This window comes from Falco cherrug, chromosome 7 (assembly GCF_023634085.1).
Source record: "Falco cherrug isolate bFalChe1 chromosome 7, bFalChe1.pri, whole genome shotgun sequence".
Lineage (NCBI taxonomy): Eukaryota > Metazoa > Chordata > Aves > Falconiformes > Falconidae > Falco > Falco cherrug.
The window spans coordinates 6,611,278-6,630,403 of NC_073703.1; the positions used below are offsets into that span (position 1 = coordinate 6,611,278).

At 52.5% G+C, this 19,126-nt stretch overlaps 1 protein-coding gene across 2 annotated transcripts in view; it reads left to right on the forward strand.

Annotated features, from left to right (window-relative positions):
- PCSK6 (proprotein convertase subtilisin/kexin type 6) overlaps positions 1 to 19,126 on the forward strand; it is a 36,308-nt gene that overhangs the window by 6,645 nt on the left and 10,537 nt on the right. The window contains exons 3-13 of one of the 2 annotated variants that reach the window (XM_055716678.1): positions 4,232 to 4,342; positions 5,008 to 5,151; positions 5,750 to 5,826; positions 6,472 to 6,560; positions 9,685 to 9,857; positions 10,041 to 10,187; positions 13,732 to 13,944; positions 15,419 to 15,519; positions 17,132 to 17,235; positions 17,691 to 17,808; positions 18,854 to 19,042. In XM_055716678.1, coding sequence (XP_055572653.1) covers positions 4,232 to 4,342; positions 5,008 to 5,151; positions 5,750 to 5,826; positions 6,472 to 6,560; positions 9,685 to 9,857; positions 10,041 to 10,187; positions 13,732 to 13,944; positions 15,419 to 15,519; positions 17,132 to 17,235; positions 17,691 to 17,808; positions 18,854 to 19,042 — 1,466 coding nt within the window. The remainder of the gene's footprint in view (positions 1 to 4,231; positions 4,343 to 5,007; positions 5,152 to 5,749; positions 5,827 to 6,471; positions 6,561 to 9,684; positions 9,858 to 10,040; positions 10,188 to 13,731; positions 13,945 to 15,418; positions 15,520 to 17,131; positions 17,236 to 17,690; positions 17,809 to 18,853; positions 19,043 to 19,126) is intronic. The other variant, XM_055716679.1, reaches the window with a different exon arrangement.

The window sequence follows — 19,126 nt, forward strand, 5'->3', positions numbered from 1 at the left end:
TCTTGTGATGACATGTTATCCTTGAACCACAGCCCTGTGCATGCACGGGGTGACTCATTGGACATGGGTATGTCGATTGGTGATGAAAAATACTTAAAGTGACTAAATGCTAACATCTGCCTGAAAGGCGGGAGGAAGAAAAAGGGGGAAAAGCCTTCCAGGACAGAAAGGCTGTTGCATGCTTGGGGTGTTGATCCAGTTGCCACAACACTTGCTGCCTCAATGGTTGCTATGTGTGAAATCCTTGGCAATAGCTCTGCATTGCTTTTTCCTAGAGCAAGCATCCAAAGGGATTTTCAGCGCAGCTGAATTGACAAAAGTAATGGGGAGGTGGGGGGGAGAAGGCAAGGAGGGACAGGCGGGACTTGGGTGAGCTGGGCTTGGGGTGGCGGGGAAGGGCTGTGGCTCTGCCTCCACTTTCCTCCTCCCTCAGCTCCACTGGGTGCTAGAGTCCTGTGAGATATTACTTCTGCAGAGCGGGGAAGGGTTGATGTGTGGGGAGGGTCTGTATTTTGTGGGGAGGGGGACATAAACTCAGGAAAATCCATTGCGGTGAAGATACCTGTGCTGCAGCGAGGTGCTGGTGCTTGCACTGATCCCCGGCCACGCTTGGGATGCTCTTTCCCAAGACATTTCCAACTCACCCAGCACAACATGTACCATCTGCATCTCTCCAGACCCACGCAGCGCCCTGCTTTCCCCAGCCAGCCAACTTTCCGGAGAGATTTGCTGTTAAATATTTAGACAGGGTCTGTAGCACGTTTCTGAGGAGGCACACGTGTGGCTGCCTTGCCAGCAGGGGAAACCTCAGCAAGGAGAGCGTCAGTGCCCTGGAAGTGTGCTGGGCTCTAATTAAAGCTGTTTGCCCCCGGGGAGGTGCACAGGCACCCCAGCAAATGAGAAATTAAGCTCTGCAATTGAAATACCTCCATTTAAATCAGTCGAGTTATAATGCAAACCGAATCAATTGGCTTTTACTCCTATTAACGTTTACCTTGTCTTGTTCTATGGACTGCAAGCTAGAGCAATTAGCTCCTGTTCTTAGTCCTTTGTTATCACTTGGAGTTCCAGACCTCTTAGCATGTGTGATCTCTTCCCATCTCCCATGCACATTTGCAAATCATTGTGGAGATGTCTCGGCATCTGGATGGCACTGGCTTAGCTGTGTGGTGCAGGAGAATATCACCATGAGGCACAAGGAACCATGAGCTGGAATAGCGAAGATAGAAACAAGTCTTGCAGAAATCCCAAAGAACCAGCGGATCTGATCATTTGCAGATGTTGGGTGGTTCGTGCCTTCCAGGGGCTATTGTTTCCAGCGCAGTTATTTATCTGTTTGTTCTGCCGTGGAGGCTGGTGGCATGACAGCCAGGTCCTGGCAAGAGGACCACGGCCGAGCCCTCCATCCCAGGGATTTGGGTAGCTGGGGAGGGGGAGACCTAGCGGACATGGGGCAGCACCCAGGGTCCTGGTCCCCATGGGACCACACTGCTGCTGAGCTCTCCTCTTGCCCAAGAGCCCCCCGTGGCCGGTGCCTGCTCTGTTGGGGGCTGATATGAGCCAAGCGATGTGGCAGGTGATGGAAAGCAGGAGGGACATAGCAAATCCAGTGAATCCGGGGGCAGTTTGTGGCGGTGAGAGTAAGAGGTGCAGAGGGACAGTGGGATGCAGGATGGGGTCATGCCATGCTGTGCCACCCCTCTCAGGCTCCACTCGTGGCTCTCATCATTGTAAACACTCCTGGCTTGCTGGGATGCTCCTGTTGGTCCTTGCAGTGCTTGAGCCTTCAGCCTCACTGCTCCAGTCTCTTAATCCTTATCGGAGGATGTCACAGCCTCAGTCCCTGTGCCTCTGGCCATGTCCTGGAGCAAAATTAACCCCACCTAAATTACTTCTGCTGTGCTTTATGGCAAACATGCTGGAGTCATCTTGTTCGTCCTGGATCTCTGCTTTAATTGCTGCACATCCACTGGAACAAGCCAGGCTATTGCTTTTCTGGAGTCACATAGGGGGTTGCATCCTCACCTATGCTGGTTATAGTGTTTGGTGGAGCTGCCCTGGGTGATGGGATCCCTGCATCACCCACTGAAAATCTCAAAGTAAGGGGGAACATAAAAAGCTGCCTCTGTTTCCAGCAAGGGTGAAGGATTAGACTTGGTGTACACCTTGTGCCTCCTCGCAGGGTCCTTTGGTGCCACTCACAGTTACCTCGTTATTGCTGATTAGGGTTTGCAGAGGCAGAGCAGGGACCCCCTGGGCTCAGAACTTTGTTGTAACAGTTTTGGTCATTTCTAATAGTAAAAAGATATATTTTTTTTTAATTTCCGAGAAGCTTTTCCCCGCACCCTGGAGGAGTGATGGAAGTCGGTCTGAGTTTCACAAGCTGTGGGAGCTGTTGCAGGGATGCCCCGGGCTCCTTCCTGCTCCCCCGTTGTCTTCCCACACCAGCTGCATGGATTTAGCAACTCTCCCTTGAAATCAATGCCATTAAACCACTGATTTATCTGTGTCCACACAAGACTTCTCCATCGACTCCCGGCTGGCAGTGCTGGGGTCGATCAGGAGCATTTTTAAGATGAAGATGTCCCCAGGAGGCACTGCAGCTTGTGGCAAAACCCTGAAAAATCCCATGTCTTCCCGTTGTTACTGCATCCAACAAAAGGACAGGCGATCGCTGTGGCTTGGCCAGTGAGACCTGCGGTAACACTGCCGAAGAGTGCTGCTTTAAGGAGCCATGTCCTCTATTTAACATACATATTTTATTTTTTTTGTTAGCTAGACCATGGAGTTGTATTTTTGCTTCCAATGCTTAAATCCATCGTTGTATAACCAAAGCAGGATGCTGTCGTCAGCCGAGGCAGCATGGAAACTCATTTTTCTATGAAATATATATATATTTTTTCATTTTGACAGTATTTTTTTCTTTAAAATATGTATGAGTTTAAAAACCAAGCTCTAGGCTGGAAACTGCTGGGTTTCTGATACGCACAGCTCCCCATCCACCTCCATCCAAGTCAGACAGCTATAAACCGTGCAAGAAGAACGTGGTTCAGCCGACAGTTTTACATAAATAAGCCCAACAAAAACTTGCAATTTGGATTTTTATTCTTTTAGTTACAAAACCTTAGTCACAAGAATAGAAACATCCCACAAGCAGCTCTGCTGTTCCCAAAAGACCCTGAGAAAGTGTCTGGCAAGGAGGGACGTGCCACGAAGCCCCACCAGCTCATCCTCTGGTCCTTCCCTTCTCCCCCCAGCATAAGCACATGTGAAGATTTGGTCTATAAATTATTTTTACAACCTATTTTCAAGAAACCTGGACTTTATCTGCATGCTGAAGGCAGGAGAGCCCTTTTTGTGGGTAATGAAGGGCCTGGGGGAAAAAACGCTCGCTGGGGATGGGATGCGGCTGCTCCTGAACTGGTACCTTAGGCAGCTCCCGCTGCAGTGGCGCAGGCAAACACCAGCGTTTCCCAATCCCAGCCTTTTCCGGCTCATTTCCCGTTTGATCTCTCTGTATGTCATGCCCCACTGAAAAGCAAACAAATGTCAGAGCAGTCAGCCCCAAGGCCACATCGCCCGCAGCTGGTGCCAAAAATGCCTGTCTGGAGCTGGCCACGTCCCCTGAGAGTTGCCACAGCCATGTGTGGTCATCCTGTATTTTTGGGAAATGTGTGTTGTGCTGGGATAAAGCCCTTGATTTTGTTATTTTATCAGGAGGGGAGGAGCTCTAAGGATGAGCAGCCCTGGAGCCAGGTGCTGGAGTTTTGGGGCTGAGCTACTGCTGCTGCCTCCCAGCTGGGGGGAAGGATCAGCCCCAAAATTAAGCAAGAAACCTGAATCTTCTCCAGCACTTTGACTAAACACTGAAATATGTGGTTCATCTCTAGCGGGACCTCAGCACGTGCTTCAGTGCTTCGTTAAGCCGGCGGGGGTTTAGGCACGCGCTTGGAGGCGACGTTACTTGTGCTCAAGGGTTTTGCTGCACCAGGAGAGGAATCTGGTCCCTGGCACAGAGACCACACAGAGCTGAGCTTGCCCTGTCCGCCTGCCTATCCATCCTTTATCCCCCAAAATGGAGCTACTACCTCTGCAGCAGCTTTGGCCAAGGAGATGGGGTTTTGCTGGATCTTGGGGTGATGCTGGGATGGGTGGAGGCTGCAGTTTGCACTGCTTCTGCGTCCCCCATCCCATTGCAGCGGGCGATGCTGACCCACGGCTCTGCTTGCAGGTGGACTGGCTGCAGCAGCAGGAGGTGAAGCGGCGGGTGAAGAGGCAGGTCCGAGGCGAGCCGCATGCCCTGCCCTTCAACGACCCAGTGTGGCCCAACATGTGGTACCTGGTGGGTATCTCCCGGCTGCCGCCCCATGAGGAACCCGCTGCTTTACAGCCAGGCAGGGGATTTGTTTTTAATTAAACGCATCATCAATCTTTGCTCAGTCTGGCCAGTAACGAAACACCTTAATCTCGGCAAATGTGCTTGGCAGCAGCATTTAAAAATTGTACATTAGTATATGTGAGAGTCTAGTCTGAAGTGTTTTACCATCATTAACAGCCCCTCGTTATGGCCTGCGCAGCGAAGGCTGGGGAGCAGCACTGCTGCATTTTACCTGTGTTTGCTGCAATATCAGTTTGCTGCAAATAGAGCTGCAACCATCTATTGGCAATATCATTTTTCTTCTGCCTGCTTCGTTGGTCTGTGTTTGACAAGAAAATTCATTGAAAATTAAGAGCAGAAAGGAAATGAACACTTCAAAACTAAAGAGCCCTCAGTATTTGAAATAGAAGAGGAAAAAAATAATAGGGAGAAAGTGCGGCCTGGATTAACTGCTGCTGGATGGCTTTGATCAGTGGAGTAAAGTTATAACAAATCATATGAGTTATATGGCAGGGGGTGGGATGTAAATATATTTTCTGGTTGATTAAATGAGCTCGCAGCCTGGCTGCTCACTTAGATAGGCCGAAATGGGCTTGCAGCCCTTTTGTAGCTGTGTTTTTTCCCCCTAGCACTGTAGTGATAAAAGCAGTCGCTGCAGGTCGGAGATGAACATCCTGGCAGCCTGGCAGAGGGGCTACACTGGCAAAAACGTGGTGGTCACCATCCTCGATGACGGCATAGAGAGGAACCACCCTGACCTCCTGCAAAACTATGTGAGCTGGGGGGGGACGGGCTGGGGCTGGCTGGCTGGGGCTGGTCCTCGCAGTGAATTGATTTATGGAGAATTTCAGCATGTAAACACAGCTTAAGTCTGTGCATTGGCAGATTAGTAGAATAGTGTTTTTTTTTTAAAAAAAAAAAAAGCTCAAGATGTTTTTAAGAAGGAAACGAGCTTTTTAGACAAGAGGGTTTGGGGAAAACTCCCTTTGCAGCTGCCTGGGAAGTGGCCGCCTCCCTCCGGCTCACCAGGGCAGAGCCAAAAACCTGCATGAACCCGCACAGCCCCAGCTCAAACCCCAGACGGCTGCGGGGGGGGACGACGGACGGTGCTGGAACCAGCAGAATTTGGGGTTCAGAGGAGCTGTCCCTGACACAGCAGGCTGTTTCCCTTGGGGAAAAATGCAGGGCTGCAGCACAGATCTATCCTGAGCAAATAGTCAGAAACCAAGGGGAAAATGGCATTTTGTGCCCGGCTTGGCTCTGCTGCCCATTGGGCTGGCTGCAGGTGAAGCAGGACCGTGCCACTGCTGAGGCTGCTTTGTCCTGCGCTCTGCTGGTAAATCGGGTCTAATGGTGGCAATATGTTTTCAGGACCCTCTTGCAAGCTACGATGTCAACGGGAACGACCACGACCCAACTCCACGCTATGATGCCAGCAATGAGAATAAGTACGTAGTGCTAATTGCCACGGAGCCGGTGGCTGTGTGACCGGGTCATGCGGGAGTCCCCGGGGCTGGGTGGCCCCCCTGGGGGGTCTTCCAGGTCTGTAGCCTTTCCTCATCCCCAGCACTGCAGAGGATGCTGCGTTATGGGCTTTGCACAGGGTCATTGCGTTTAATGCAAATGCAGCCTGTGGCAACTGTGCTAATTGCGAATGAGCCCTTGGGCCACAAAACAACAGGTTGGGAGTTGGGGGTTTCTCACCATGATCAGGGATTAAACCACGAGTTGAGCTGGGTGGGTTAGATGTCAAAGCTTGGATGTGCTTTCTGAGCTCCAGTCAAAGCAGGATGGGCACGTGGTGGCAGATGTGGAAACGAAATGGGAATGCAAAGAGCAGATTGCACCTCCATGCAAGATGCAAAGAGCAAATTGCATCGAGGTGCAAAATGCAAACAGCAAATTGCTTTCTGCATTGGTTTCATCCATCCCCTGGCTCCTTGCTGTGGGTTTTGGGTAAAGGCTCTCCAGCTCTTGGGGCCATTTCCCTCCACTGCTCCGGCCTCGGGACTGGTTTCTGAGTGCTGAGTGGGGGTTGGCTGGAGGGATCCTTTGCCATGGGACACCAGCTCATGGGGGATTTCTCTTTGCAGGCATGGCACTCGCTGTGCGGGGGAAGTGGCAGCGGCGGCAAACAACTCGTACTGCGTCGTGGGCATTGCCTACAATGCACGCATTGGAGGTGAGGCTGGCACCTGCCTGCAGCTCCCCTGCCCTTCGCCATCTCCCCAAGGGACTGCAGCCACCCTGGCTGCGCCGGTGGGCTCCCGGGGTGGGTGGTAGGATGCGGTTCCCCCAAATATTGCCAGGAGAGTCTCCTCCTTCGTGCCCTGGCTGCAGGGAGCCCCGGGGGAGCTTGGGGGAGGATGGGGTGATAGGGGGTTGAGGGGACCCTGGCTCCATGTATTTCAGGGTGGAGACCTTCTGCTTGGGCTGCATCCTTGCTGTGAGGATGCGTGTGGATTGAGGATGTGGTGGTTTCACCCCAACAGTCCACGGCTGCTCACAGGGGGGCTGTGCCTGGGGTGGCTGCATTTGCTGTGGTCAGTGGTGCTGGTTTAGCTTCAGAGCTGAAATCACCTGTTTGTGAGGTTAATGTCTTCAGATGAGCCGCTTGTGGTGGGGGGTCTGGAGGGACCCCCAAAGTACCTTCGTGGTGAAAAAACCAAGGGGGGGGCAGGGCAGGGCTGTACAGCGCGGGGGACCTTCGCCTGGTCCCTCAAATAACACAATGCGCGGGAAGCAAATGAATGTTTATCACCAAATTGGAGGTATATATGGTATAGCACCTGCCACGGAGATGGGGGTGTCGGGGGCTTGGGAGTGCGGTGTCCCATCTGTGTGGCTGGCAGGACCATGCAGGAGACAGATGCCTGGAACGGGGTCCTCGCCAGGGGATTTAGCCCCATCTCTGGCACGGGTGGAACAGGAGGGTTTTATTTCTGCAACCCCTCCTGCCACCCCAGCGCTGGGAGAAGTCACCATCAGGAGCATGGACCCAAGCGCCCATGGGTGGATTCAGGGCTGAGCTCCTTTTCTTAGCTTGTTCACGCTGGCTGTGCAAGAAGAGCATTTTTAAGGGTTGTGTCTGCACTGGGACCATGCCCGCACGAGTCCTGCTCCTGGCCAAGCACCATCAATGGTTCCCTGTGCCGGGAAAATCCCCTGAGGGAAGAAATAACCCTGGGGAGGGTGAATGGCAGGGTGGCACGGGCTTCTTAGCAAGATGGCTTCTTGCTTCTTAGAAGCTCCTTGCCTCTAAAAATTCACCTCCCAGCACACGCCAAACAGCAGCAGAGCAAGGCAAATCTCCTGGGGGGGTTTAGAGCAGTTTTGCATCCTGCAGGATCAGGCCATTGCCTTCGTGCTCCTTTTCAAGCCCATTTCTCCGCAGCAGCCATGGAGAAGAGCGTTACTTGTTGACTTTATAACGACCTATGGGTCTCATTTTAATTTGCTGCCTTTAACGAGTGCCTTGCCTTGGGGGTGTGCTGGGGAGGTGTTGAGTGAGATAAGGCACCTGGCAGAGGGCTGGGGCCGTGGGCTTCCCACAGCATGAACAGGCAAAGGGGAAAAATAAAATCATAGCCATATCAAGTTTGGGATCATGGAGGAAAGTACTCTTTAGCTGCAGCGAGAGTGATTTTAGATGGATTACGCAAATAAAGCAGCGATTAATGAGCAGAACTTGTTGGGGAAGCCTATTTGTCACACTCAGAAAGCTACCATCTAATTTTACTGGCTGCTCTTCAGCGCTCTTGCGTTTCTTTTTATTTGCTCCAGGCAAAATGCATTGCTGCTCAAGAAACAAAAAGGGCTCCAGCTATTCCTCCTCCTCCTTTCCCCTTCCTCAGACGCTTGCTTTGGAGGCCAGTATGGCTCCCTGCGTGGCAAAGAGCTCATTTATTTTGCAGCATCCTTCCCCCCTCCCTCCTGCTCCCCATTATTTAACCTGGGGTTTTCTGCATTTGTGGGTGGTTGTCTCTGGGCTGGCTTTGGGCTGTTTTGGGCTGACTTTGAGCTAAATTTGGGTTGGCTTTGGGTTGACTTGAAGCTGACTTTGGGCTCGCTGATGAATGTGCCCATATTTAGCAAGTGCAGAAAACCATCCCTCAAGTGGTTTTACTTGCTGCGCCGCAGCTGGGCACGGCTCAGACACGGGGCTCAGCTTTTCACTCCTTCTCCTCATATTTTCTTGTTAACATGACAAAGAGAGGAAGTTTTTGGGAACTGCTCTGCTCCTTGGTTTTATATTTCTAAGCTTGTTTTTGGCTGGTAGGGGACAGCGCTGGAAAGAGATATTTGAGTTGACTGGTGTCCAGAGTGCAGCTGCAGCTGTAATGACATCTGCCTGCATTTGTTTGCTTTAAGAAAAAATACATGTGGAAGGGGAAATGCATTTTTATAAACCAGACTCTCCCTGGCTGGCGAAATAGGATGCTGAAATTTTCAGCATCTCTTGTCCTGTAAGGACTGTTTCTGGGCAGTCCTTTGGGGTGCCTGGCACCCTCTGCCCACTGTGCAAGGGGGAAATCCGGCGGGGAAAGGGTGATGGGCAGCAGAGAGGGTTGTAACCCTCACGTTGCAGCAGTTGGAGGCTGGGGGTGTGCAGCAATCCCCCCAGCTGGTCCTGCCACGGTTGGTGGGCTCTGCCCGTGAGCCGCCCTGGCTGGTGCCTGTGGGTATTCCCAGCCTCAAGTGAGGTTATCCCAGGTGGCATCGTCGTCCTGTCATGGGCTGGGGTCCTGGCTCTGCTTTGTGCAGACCACAGCCTGGGGGTTCTCCTGGAGCTTCTCCTCCTCCCAGGCACCGCTGGCATCAGCTGGGCAGTAACAGGCTTCGGGAACAGTCACAGTTGTCCCCACTCATGGGGAGAGGCTTCATCCTGCTGGTGTGCCCAAAGCCAAGAGTCTGTGAGCATTCAGGAAACACTGGTATCTTCCAGGTGGAGGAGTGAATTAGCTGATTAATTACAAGGAGGAAAAATTTTTTTAGCAGGGGGATTTTGCCACCAGCAAGTGCAGCACCGCTTCTACTGCCCAATCCCCCCCGATGGAGGGGAAGTAAATGTTAACCCCCCTTTCTCCATCACTTGCCATGAAGCCAACAACACAGAAACCTTTCCAAAATAGCTCCCCAGCATCCCTCCGCTGGGCTCGTTAGCGTGCGGGGCCGCGGGTTGAAGCTATTCCAGGCGCGCTCAAGCCATGTGGTTTCTGCCGCCGTTAACAAAACCCTTTGATTGCAATCCTCGCACTTTCATCCAAGCCATTAAGCCCTAATGTCTGATGTTTTTGTGCTTTTAGGCATTCGTATGTTAGATGGCGATGTAACAGATGTTGTTGAAGCGAAGTCGCTTGGCATCAGACCCGATTACATTGACATTTACAGCGCGAGCTGGGGGCCAGATGATGATGGGAAGACAGTTGATGGACCTGGTCTATTGGCCAAACAGGCTTTTGAGCATGGCATTAAAAAGGTGTGGATCCTGCAGCGCCCAGACGCGCTCGCCCTCCTCCTCCTGCCCCATGGGGAATGCGTGCCAGGGCCATGGCTGGCCCGGGGTCTGGCGCGGGGACGGGCGGCTCAGCCCCCCGAGGCGATGGCATCGCTAGGGCCGGGGTGGGGGTGGGGGGGGCGAATCATCTCTAATTTTTCCTAGTTTTCCCCGGCGTCCCTAAGAGCTCCGGTGGATTTTGCAGCTGAGGGTGGTGACGGCGGGAGGTGCCCAGCGATGGCGCGGCCCCGGCAGGACCCCTCAGCACGGCCGGCTGCTGGGCAGAGCTCCGGCAGGGCAGGCAGGCCCCAGGTTGAGTTGCGAAGCTCTGCCGGGCTGAGAAAGCCAAAGCTGTTCTTGGAGGGGGGGTGACTTTGCACCTCAAAATATCCCCCCGGGTGCTGGTATGGAGGGAAGTGGCTGCCCCCCCGGCATCTTCATCCCCTGCTCCTTCACCCTCCCCAGGGCCCCGGTATCCTCTCCCAGGGGTCTCCATCACACTAAGCATTTCCCTGGTTTTCAACCCAGACTAGTGGCCGTGTCATGGCTGGGGAGGCGACACGGGTGCCGCCACAGAATCCGGCCACGGGGGCACAGGAGAAATTCAGATTATTGTCCCTGAAGTCCTCCAGTGAGAGTTTTCAGCTGGTGTCATATGTGATTGACAGCTGTCAGTCCCCATTGGGGATCTCCTGGCCTTCCTGTGCCCCTTCTCTTTTTGGGCGATTTTAAAAAATGCCCAATATTGGCTAAAAGCATCAGGAAAAAGACCTTTCTTGGCAGCTCGGCAGGTGCCGCAGGAAGTGTTGCGGCAGCTTGGGACTCTGCAGCGAGTGTCCCCTGGGTGCTTTGGCAAATTTGGGGTTGGGGTTTTGCCGCTGGCAGCCCCAGGCTGGGCTTGGAACCCCTGCCCATTTTGCTCCCTGCCTCCACTCCTGCCTCTGCTGCCTCTTCTCGAAGTGCACAGGGATTTGGGGTGGCCACGGGCCGGCGAGCGCAGCCTGCCTGTTATCTAAAAATAGGGTGGAGTGTTTTTCCCACTATTTACTTGATTTCCTGCCGGGGCGGTGAGCCTGCCGAGGAACCCATTGAAGTGCTGGGGAGTTCACGCCGTGTCAATACGGGGGAAACAAGCTGCTTTTTAGACCTTATTTTTCCATGCTGGATCAAATGGGCGGCAGCAGGGTACTTGCCCGGCACAGCCCCGCTGTTTCGGGATGCTTGTTTCTGTCTCCCAGGGGATTTCAGACCCTGTCAGCCTTATTTCTGCCCCCCCCCACTGCCACATGTATTTGTGGCACCCACTGTCCTGCATGCACAGCTCTTAATTACCAACTTCTTAAATAACGAGGAAAGCTGCAAGCAGATAGTTAGCTGCCACCTTTAGCCCGAGTGAACAGCTGTAACTGAGTTATAAATCCTTAAAATTGAGTTTTTAATGGAAACATTAAAATAACCTTTATCTATTAGCGATAGGACTGCACTGGGGTAATTTATCCTCTTGTTTCTTGCTCCAGCCACACACACCTTATTAGTTCCCAAGCTAACAGGGGGATATTTATCCTGGGCGCTCTCATGGAGTGCCGTTGGGCAGACACCCAAGCCCCAGCTACTCCATGGAAGCGGGGAGATGCTGTGCATCTCACATCCAACCAATGTGCTGATGGGGTGAGCCGGAGCATCCCCAGCCTTGGCCAGGGAGGGATTCCCTGGTTTAAATGATCTGGATCCAGGCTTTGTAGTGGCCAGGAGCCCCTCACCAGGATGGTGTTGGCTTAGGAGGATGGTAAATGAAGGAGATGGGTGTTTGGGGTCTGCTTGTGAAAATCTTGGTAGTTGTTTGTTGGAGGGCAAAGGGTAAGAGTGGCTTTATTGAATCCAAGGGAGTTGCAATACGCGGTGAGCTCACTCTGCTGGGAAACACTGTCAGGTGTTAGATGTGTGTTGCTCTAGTGTCATTGATATGCCTGTTTGTGTCCTCGTGCAACCATGCTGGCTCCGAACCCACTTTTCTCCAGCGCAGCCCTGCCTGGGCATCATGGGGGTGTGGGGTTTGGACCAGAACCGAGCAGCCTTTCCCAGCACCCGCAGCTGCAACGCTCGAGGTGCAGGGTACAAGGGAGGTCTGGGCCCCCCATCTACTGATCCAAATCAAAATCGTTGCTACATCTCCGCACGCCTTTGGCGATTGGTGCCTGGTTTTATTCCTCCAGTTAGTGATTTAGGAGAGACTGAGTTGCATGCAGCAGGGCTTATCCTTGGAGATGGGTGGATTTTAGTGTTGGAGAGCCGGATGGCCACTGCCTGCACTGAGCACGGGGGCTGGGATGCTGCTGCCTTGGAGATCCAGGGAACCCTGGAAGGTGGGACTGGAGATGCCAGCAGCAAGCTTGGTGGGCTGGCAAGCTGAGTTGAGCTCTCCGTGATGCGGGGCAGGGCAGTAATTCCCTTTGCAACTGCACTTTTTCTTGAAGAGTCCCAGACAGCTCTATTAATCTTTGCTAGGGAAATACCCACCCAGTTTGGCTGCGAGGCAGCCCAGATAATGAAAACTTTCATAAAGTAACAAGAGAGCCTGACTTAGCCTGTGTATCCAGAGGCAGGGTCAGCTCGGAGAGCCTCTGCCCCAGGAGGAGGGCGAGACAGGTAATAAACCATCCCTCTCCCCCCGGTGCTTAAAACCCACAATAAATCCCAGTGAATTCCTCTGGAGCAAAGCTGGTTTTTTTATTTATTATGATTATTCTTCTTATTATTTTTTGTGGAGGAAGCTGCCACAGAGCAGTGGGAGGGAGGTAAACACCAGATCTGCCCAGTCTAGCGCTGAAATCTCTCCGTGGCAGGAGTAGCCGCGGGGAGGATGAGGCTGCTCCGCCGCTGCCGCCGTGTGCTTCCATCGCCTGCCAAGCCCTCCCCGGAGAGCCCTGCCTTGCGAGGCGTGGAAGCAACCCAGCCACTTCATTTCCTGCCCCAAACCCCCTTGGGCCACCAAAAATCCTCCCTTGGGACTGTGGCAGGCTGTTTGTGAATCCCCAGGGGGCTGGGTTATTCCTGGGTGCCCTTGGCAGCAGTTTGGATGGAGGGGGTGAGTGGGGCTTGCCCCTGCGCCATCGCCTTCATTAGGGGCCCTTCGTTGGCACTGCGGCCACCGCTGCTGGGCGGGATTTTCCCGCAGCTCCGGGGAGGTCTGGGCAGCTGGTGCACCCCTCCCACCCCCCCAATTCCCGGTGGGCTCCTGCAGCTGTACCCGGTGGGGATGGCTCCATCAGATGTTCCTGCCAAGCGGTGGGGAGGAGAGAAAAGGCCAGGATTGAAAAAATAAAAAACATACAAAAGGAACCTAAAAGATAGGTCAGGGGATCGTTTCTGGTAGTTTGGGTGGGTTCGCAATGAGCTTTGTGGGCTCAAGATGAGGGAGACATGGGTTTTGGGGCTGTCCCTGCCAGTTCCTCCCACAGGGCCATCCCTGCACCCCAGAAAGCACCGTGCCGGGTGTTACTGCTTTGTCCAGGGGCTCTGAGCACCTGAGATGTTTTCCCCCAGGAGAGACCATGGAAGATGCCAAAATCCCTGTCGCCGGAGGCTCTCCCATCCTCGCGGGGAGCTGCTGCCTGTAAAACAGGGGCTGGTTGAGCTGAGGGACACGTTTGCAGGTGTTGATGCAGGGGGCTGAGCGCTGGACGGGATGGGACCTATCCTTCCACCCTAACCTAAGCCCATATCCAGACCCAAACCCAGGCTTACTGACGGCATCCCAGCGCTGGCGGGGGGCTGCCCCCTCCTCCCTGTGCCGAGATGGCCTCTCATCCCAGGCAAATGCCTCCTCTCACCCCCCCTGCCCCCTCTCTGCCCACAGGGCCGCAGGGGTCTGGGGTCCATTTTCGTCTGGGCGTCAGGGAACGGCGGCAGAGAGGGCGATTACTGCTCCTGCGACGGCTACACCAACAGCATCTACACCATCTCCATCAGCAGCACCACCGAGAACGGCTACAAGCCCTGGTACCTGGAGGAGTGTGCCTCCACCCTTGCCACCACCTACAGCAGCGGGGCTTTTTATGAGCGGAAAATAGTAAGTTTTACCCCGATGTCACATGGGGCAGCATCCCCTGGATGTTTTCTACGTGGCTGGGCTGGATGATTGTTCAGTTGTAAGAGCCAAGCTTTGCCCTTAGTCCTGCAGTGAGTTTTGCTTGTGGTTTTTTATGGTGGAGCAAAAATTACTCTTGGGAATTGCTCAGGGATGTGGCTGGTAAATGGGTGAAAGGGCTGGAGGTTTGCAAAAATACTAGTGCAAATATTTACCCGTTCCCCAAAGTGCTTGCTCACTGTCCCTTGCTTAAAAAAAAAAAAAAAAAAAAAAAAAAAAAGTTTTGAGGATTTTTAGCCTGAGAGAGAAAAAAGAGGGAGGATGGAGGTGTTTGGTAGGGATGTGGCAACCCCAAATGGGGAGCAGAGATTTTCAGAGCCCAGGAATTGCCTGAGGGTGTATGCACACGTGGATCAGTCTGGTTTTCCCTGCTGCCCAGGCTGTATTTGCCCTGTCCCAACAGCTGCTGTGGTCTCATCACAGCAAGGCCTCTTGTTACCAATGTCCCTGCGCATCATCTGAACCTTGGGCAGTGAGACATCGCCCACTGGCACGGTGCCTTATCCGAGCTGGGAGGGAGTTTTGCACCCAAATTAGGGGATTTTTTGGGGGGAGGAGCATTGTGGGGTTCTTTTACAAGTCTTTTTTAAATTATTTTTATTCAGGAGTGATTTGTTTGGGCCATAAATTATTAATTTCCACCCAGACAACAGTCCAAGTGCCATTTTCATGGCACTCAGGAGCATTTGCATGGCAGATACTAGCACTAGTCTAGTGCTGCTGGAGCATTATGGGGCAAAAAAGCAGCTTCCAGAGGCACTTCGGGGAGAAACTGGGTGGCACGTCACTCCTGCTCCAGAAATCACCAGATTAACTCAAAACCTAGGAGACTTTTAAAAATGTAACCAACAGAGCATCTCTGCCTACCTCCCCTCTCCAAGCTTTTGGTGCTCAAGTATTGTGCTCTCTCCTGAAACAAAAAAGCTGGAAATGGCGCTTTTTCTTGCCTTTTCCTGTCCCATGCAAATGGAAATTCTTGCCCAACACCAGGAGCTGAAGCTTTTAAGGAAAGTGTTTAATATGGCACAGCTCAACATGCACCCATGGGTGCATACTCACGCCAGATCTGTCCCACTCACACTGCTCCATCTGTGACTTTTCCTCCAGCTGATCCACAGTGAAATTGGTTTTTTTTTTTCCCCTTTCAAACAGTTTTTGCACCTTTGAACAAAGGAACATGTAAGCAGGGGTGTTTTCTTCTGTGCCAAGTATATCTGCAGCCCATTTTTGGGGGCTCTGGGCAGCCTGATGGCATGGGAACCATGGCAGGGGTTGGGTACCTGCTGGCTCAGCTCCCTGCTGGCAGCATTCCAAGCAAACCTGGGGTGCTCGGTGGGGTAGTGCCCACGCTGGGAGCATCCCAACAGCGTAGGGGCTGCAGCTCCTCTCTCCACAGGTCACCACAGATCTCCGGCACCGCTGCACAGACGGCCACACTGGCACCTCCGTGTCCGCCCCCATGGTTGCGGGCATCATTGCTTTGGCTTTGGAGGCAAAGTAAGTGTCACCTCGCCACCAGCTTGTGGGGGAAATGTTTCCACATTTAGTATCTGGAGAACAAAATCAGAAAGGAAAAAGGTGGGTGTTTTTCCTCTGGAGCAACTCAAAATGGGGCAAAGTTATTCTAAACTGCTCCTTTTTGGCAAGGTTTGATATGGTGTTGTTGTTTTGCATCTAATCTTCCTGCAGGTGTTTTATTGAGCTAATTCTTCTCTTGTTGCCATCTGTTGAAAAGTTGGGGTTGGTGAGATAAGTCAGGCTTTTCATTTGGTGCATTGAAACTGCTGACAGTCAGCTCCAACAGGAGTTTTATAAATGCTTCCTGGAAAAAAAATGTCAGAAAACATCACAGAAAATGGAAAATGTCTGTAGAAGTGATGGTTTTCAGCAAGTGTTTCATTCCTGGGGGAAAAGGACTACTTTTGCATAATGTCAAAAACCCACATGGTGTGTGACCAGCAGTGACAGGATTCCCAGTTCAAAGGAGCTGCTCTGCCTCTTGCCTCCATCCTGGTCCTATCCTGGTCCTGTTGTGGTTCCCCAGCCCAGGAGCAGTCCCTGTGAGGCACCAGGCTTACCCCTTGGGCATCTCTGTGTTGCTTCATGGAACATCTTCTCATAAGCTTATTATTAATTTTATGGGGTGGAAATAAAAATAAGGCTGGGAATAAGCCACAGGGCAGAACTGTGCTTGCATCCAGGGATGGTGATCACAGTGTGTCGATCCCAGTCCCTCTCCTGCAGCTTAGTCCCAGCACCTGGATCAGGTGGGCATGTTTCTAGAGATGCCTTTTTCATATATTAAGAGCTTGAGATGTAATTTTTGAATTGTTTAGCTGAGGCGTAACACGCAACATTAAGTACCAGAGCTTGGTGCTCAGGCACTCCATTATGACACGAAGGAATAAATTGAATTTCTTTTCTTCACCGTTGCTCAAGAGCAATATAAATCCCAGCTTGAGATGCCGAAGAACTGACTGTAAGAAAAATGTGGAAAATTCTTCAGCAATATCCCTGGGCTGGGGTCTTGTGGGGGGCTCAAAAGCACCAGTGCTCAGTGTCCAGCACCCTGAACAGAGAAACCTCACTGAAACCCAGCCTAGACAGGGGGCTGGAAACACTTTGGGTTTCATGTTTCTGTTAAATAAGCAACCCAGGGTTTTTTTCCAGCAATTTTTGCTGTTATTCCTATAAAGGGAAGGTTTGCTCAGCACTGTGTATCAGCAAGCTGCCGAGCCCAGTACCCTGCCTCAGGATGTGCTTCCTTCCTGTTCTCCTGCAAGAAAATGGGGAAAACCTCCTTGATTTGCTTCAGTTATACCCTGGAGCGTGAGCACTAAAGCCCCTTGGCCAGGAATAAGTCCTGCAATGCCCACGGGCACATGGCATCCCTCTCTGGGATACCCCCCTCTGCTGGGGCACTGCAAGTGATGGTCAACCTCCAGGCAGGGTGTCAGCATTTAAATCAGCAATTCATGCTCTTTTGGAGCAGGAAAGAGGATTTTTTTGTTTTTGTTTTTGGGTTTTTTTTTAACCCAGTGGGGGTCCCTGCTGCTGCTGGGAAGACTGGGAGCAGCAGAGCCATCCCATGAACCGTATGTTGTTGCAGCCCCCTGCTCACCTGGAGAGATGTCCAGCATCTGCTGGTCAAAACCTCACGGCCAGTGCACCTGCGAGCGTCTGACTGGAAGACCAACGGTGCGGGGCATAAAGGTGAGGGGTGTGGGAGCGAAGGTGGCATGGTAAAAATGGCCACCCAAGGGAAAACAAAGGTCCCCAGAGCTTTGCTCATGGAGGCGTTCCCCCTGGGTGGCCACTTTCAGCTGCTTGGGAGCTCCTGCCATCAGGTGGTTGAGCAGAGAGAGGAGAGGGCAGTAATTTATGGGGCAGTGTGCTTAGAAGCCTTACTTGATGGAGGTTTGGAAGCTTTGCTTGGTGGCGGCTCTCCTGAGCTACAACATGGGCTGCTCCCAGCGATGTTTTTTTCCATGGTGCCAGTGTGAATTTGAGGTGTAACATGGGCAGGCCACATGTTGGAGCACCTCATACCCCAACAAGGACAACTCCGTGCCTTCCCTGATGGTTGAAGGATGACCCACCAAGCACTAGGAGGACATCCTGATCCCTGCTTGGAAAGCAGTGGGTTTCTGAGTCTTCTCTCTTTCCAGTTAGCCATCTATATGGCTTCGGTCTGGTGGATGCAGATGCTATTGTGGTGGAAGCCAAGAGGTGGAAGGCGGTTCCTCCCCAGCAGGTCTGCGTGGGAAGCCTGGACAGAGTGCCCAAGTGAGTGGTTGTGGGGTGGGGGCCTCTCCCAGGGCATGTGGCTGCTTGGAAGGAGCTTTGGTGGAGCTGGCTCTTGTGATGCAAAGGCTCAGCTTGGCATTTGGAAAGGAAAATTAGGAGTCAGGGGGGCCAGGACAAGCCCATGTGCAAGCGAGGTGGATTTTTCGGTCAGTGACCCACACTGTCCACCCCAGTTTGTTGTCAACTGTTTGTTGAGCCAGAAGTGCCCACCTGGGGTCTTGATGAGGAGCAGGTCCCACAGGGGCTCTCTGGGACCAGCTTTGACAGTGAGTGATTTATTTTGCATGCTTTCGCTTCCCAGATGGGTGATCAGCAGGGCATTTTTGAGGGATGACAGTGAGAGACCAAAACCAACTTGCCCATTGGGTCCTACATGAGCATCTTACTTGATGTGTTGGTCTCTCCTCACTCTTCCACCAAGCACCTTGTCTTGATGGAAGACACTAAAAACTGGTGATTTGTCACAAGGCTTCTCAAATTTCTGGTGCCTGGGGTCTCTTTGAACTTGTCTTCAGGTTCTAAACAGCCTAAGTTTGCATCTCATCTTCGGTAGGTCTGTCTCTGCTAGGTTAAAGGGTGGGATCAGGGTTCTGACCAAATGGACCCTCCTGGTTTACACTGCCTGGCTGTAGAGCAAGGGAGTTGTTCATCAGAAAAGCAGTTCCTTTGGAAGACTCACATATGCAAAGCAGGAATGAATTTGGAGCCAAGTGTGTTCTTGAAACTATTTATCTGATACAGACACTAATTACAACCCAAAGAGGAACGCTGCACTGGTGGTTATAATAAAGAAGCGCCCTTGCAGCCCATAAGGCATAGATCTTAGAAGCAGTTCAAACCCATCTCGTTACCATTGAGCAATTCAGCAAATTCCTGTGCTAGGACACTGTATTGCAATGGAGGATGAGATAATTTTTGCCGTGAAGCAGTAGGAGACTGGCTTCAAATATAATTGGGCGTCCATGCTGCAGGGATCTGGGGAGCTATGCTGGCCCCAAAGTGATGCTCTGCCCATCTCTGGCAGGTACATCCGAGCAGACCATGTGCTGCGTGCCAGCACCCTCAGCAGTGCCTGCGCTGAGCACCGCGACCAGCACGTGCTCTACCTGGAGCACGTTGTGGTGCGGCTCAGCATCTCGCACCCACGCCGGGGCGACCTCCAGATCAGCCTCATTTCTCCAGCGGGGACCAGGTCGCAGCTCCTTGCCAGGAGGTAAGTGCAGCTGGAAGCAGCACACATCTGGGCTGGGCAGCATCTTTGTTTAGGGGTTGCTGCAAATTTGCTCGGATTTTTTGG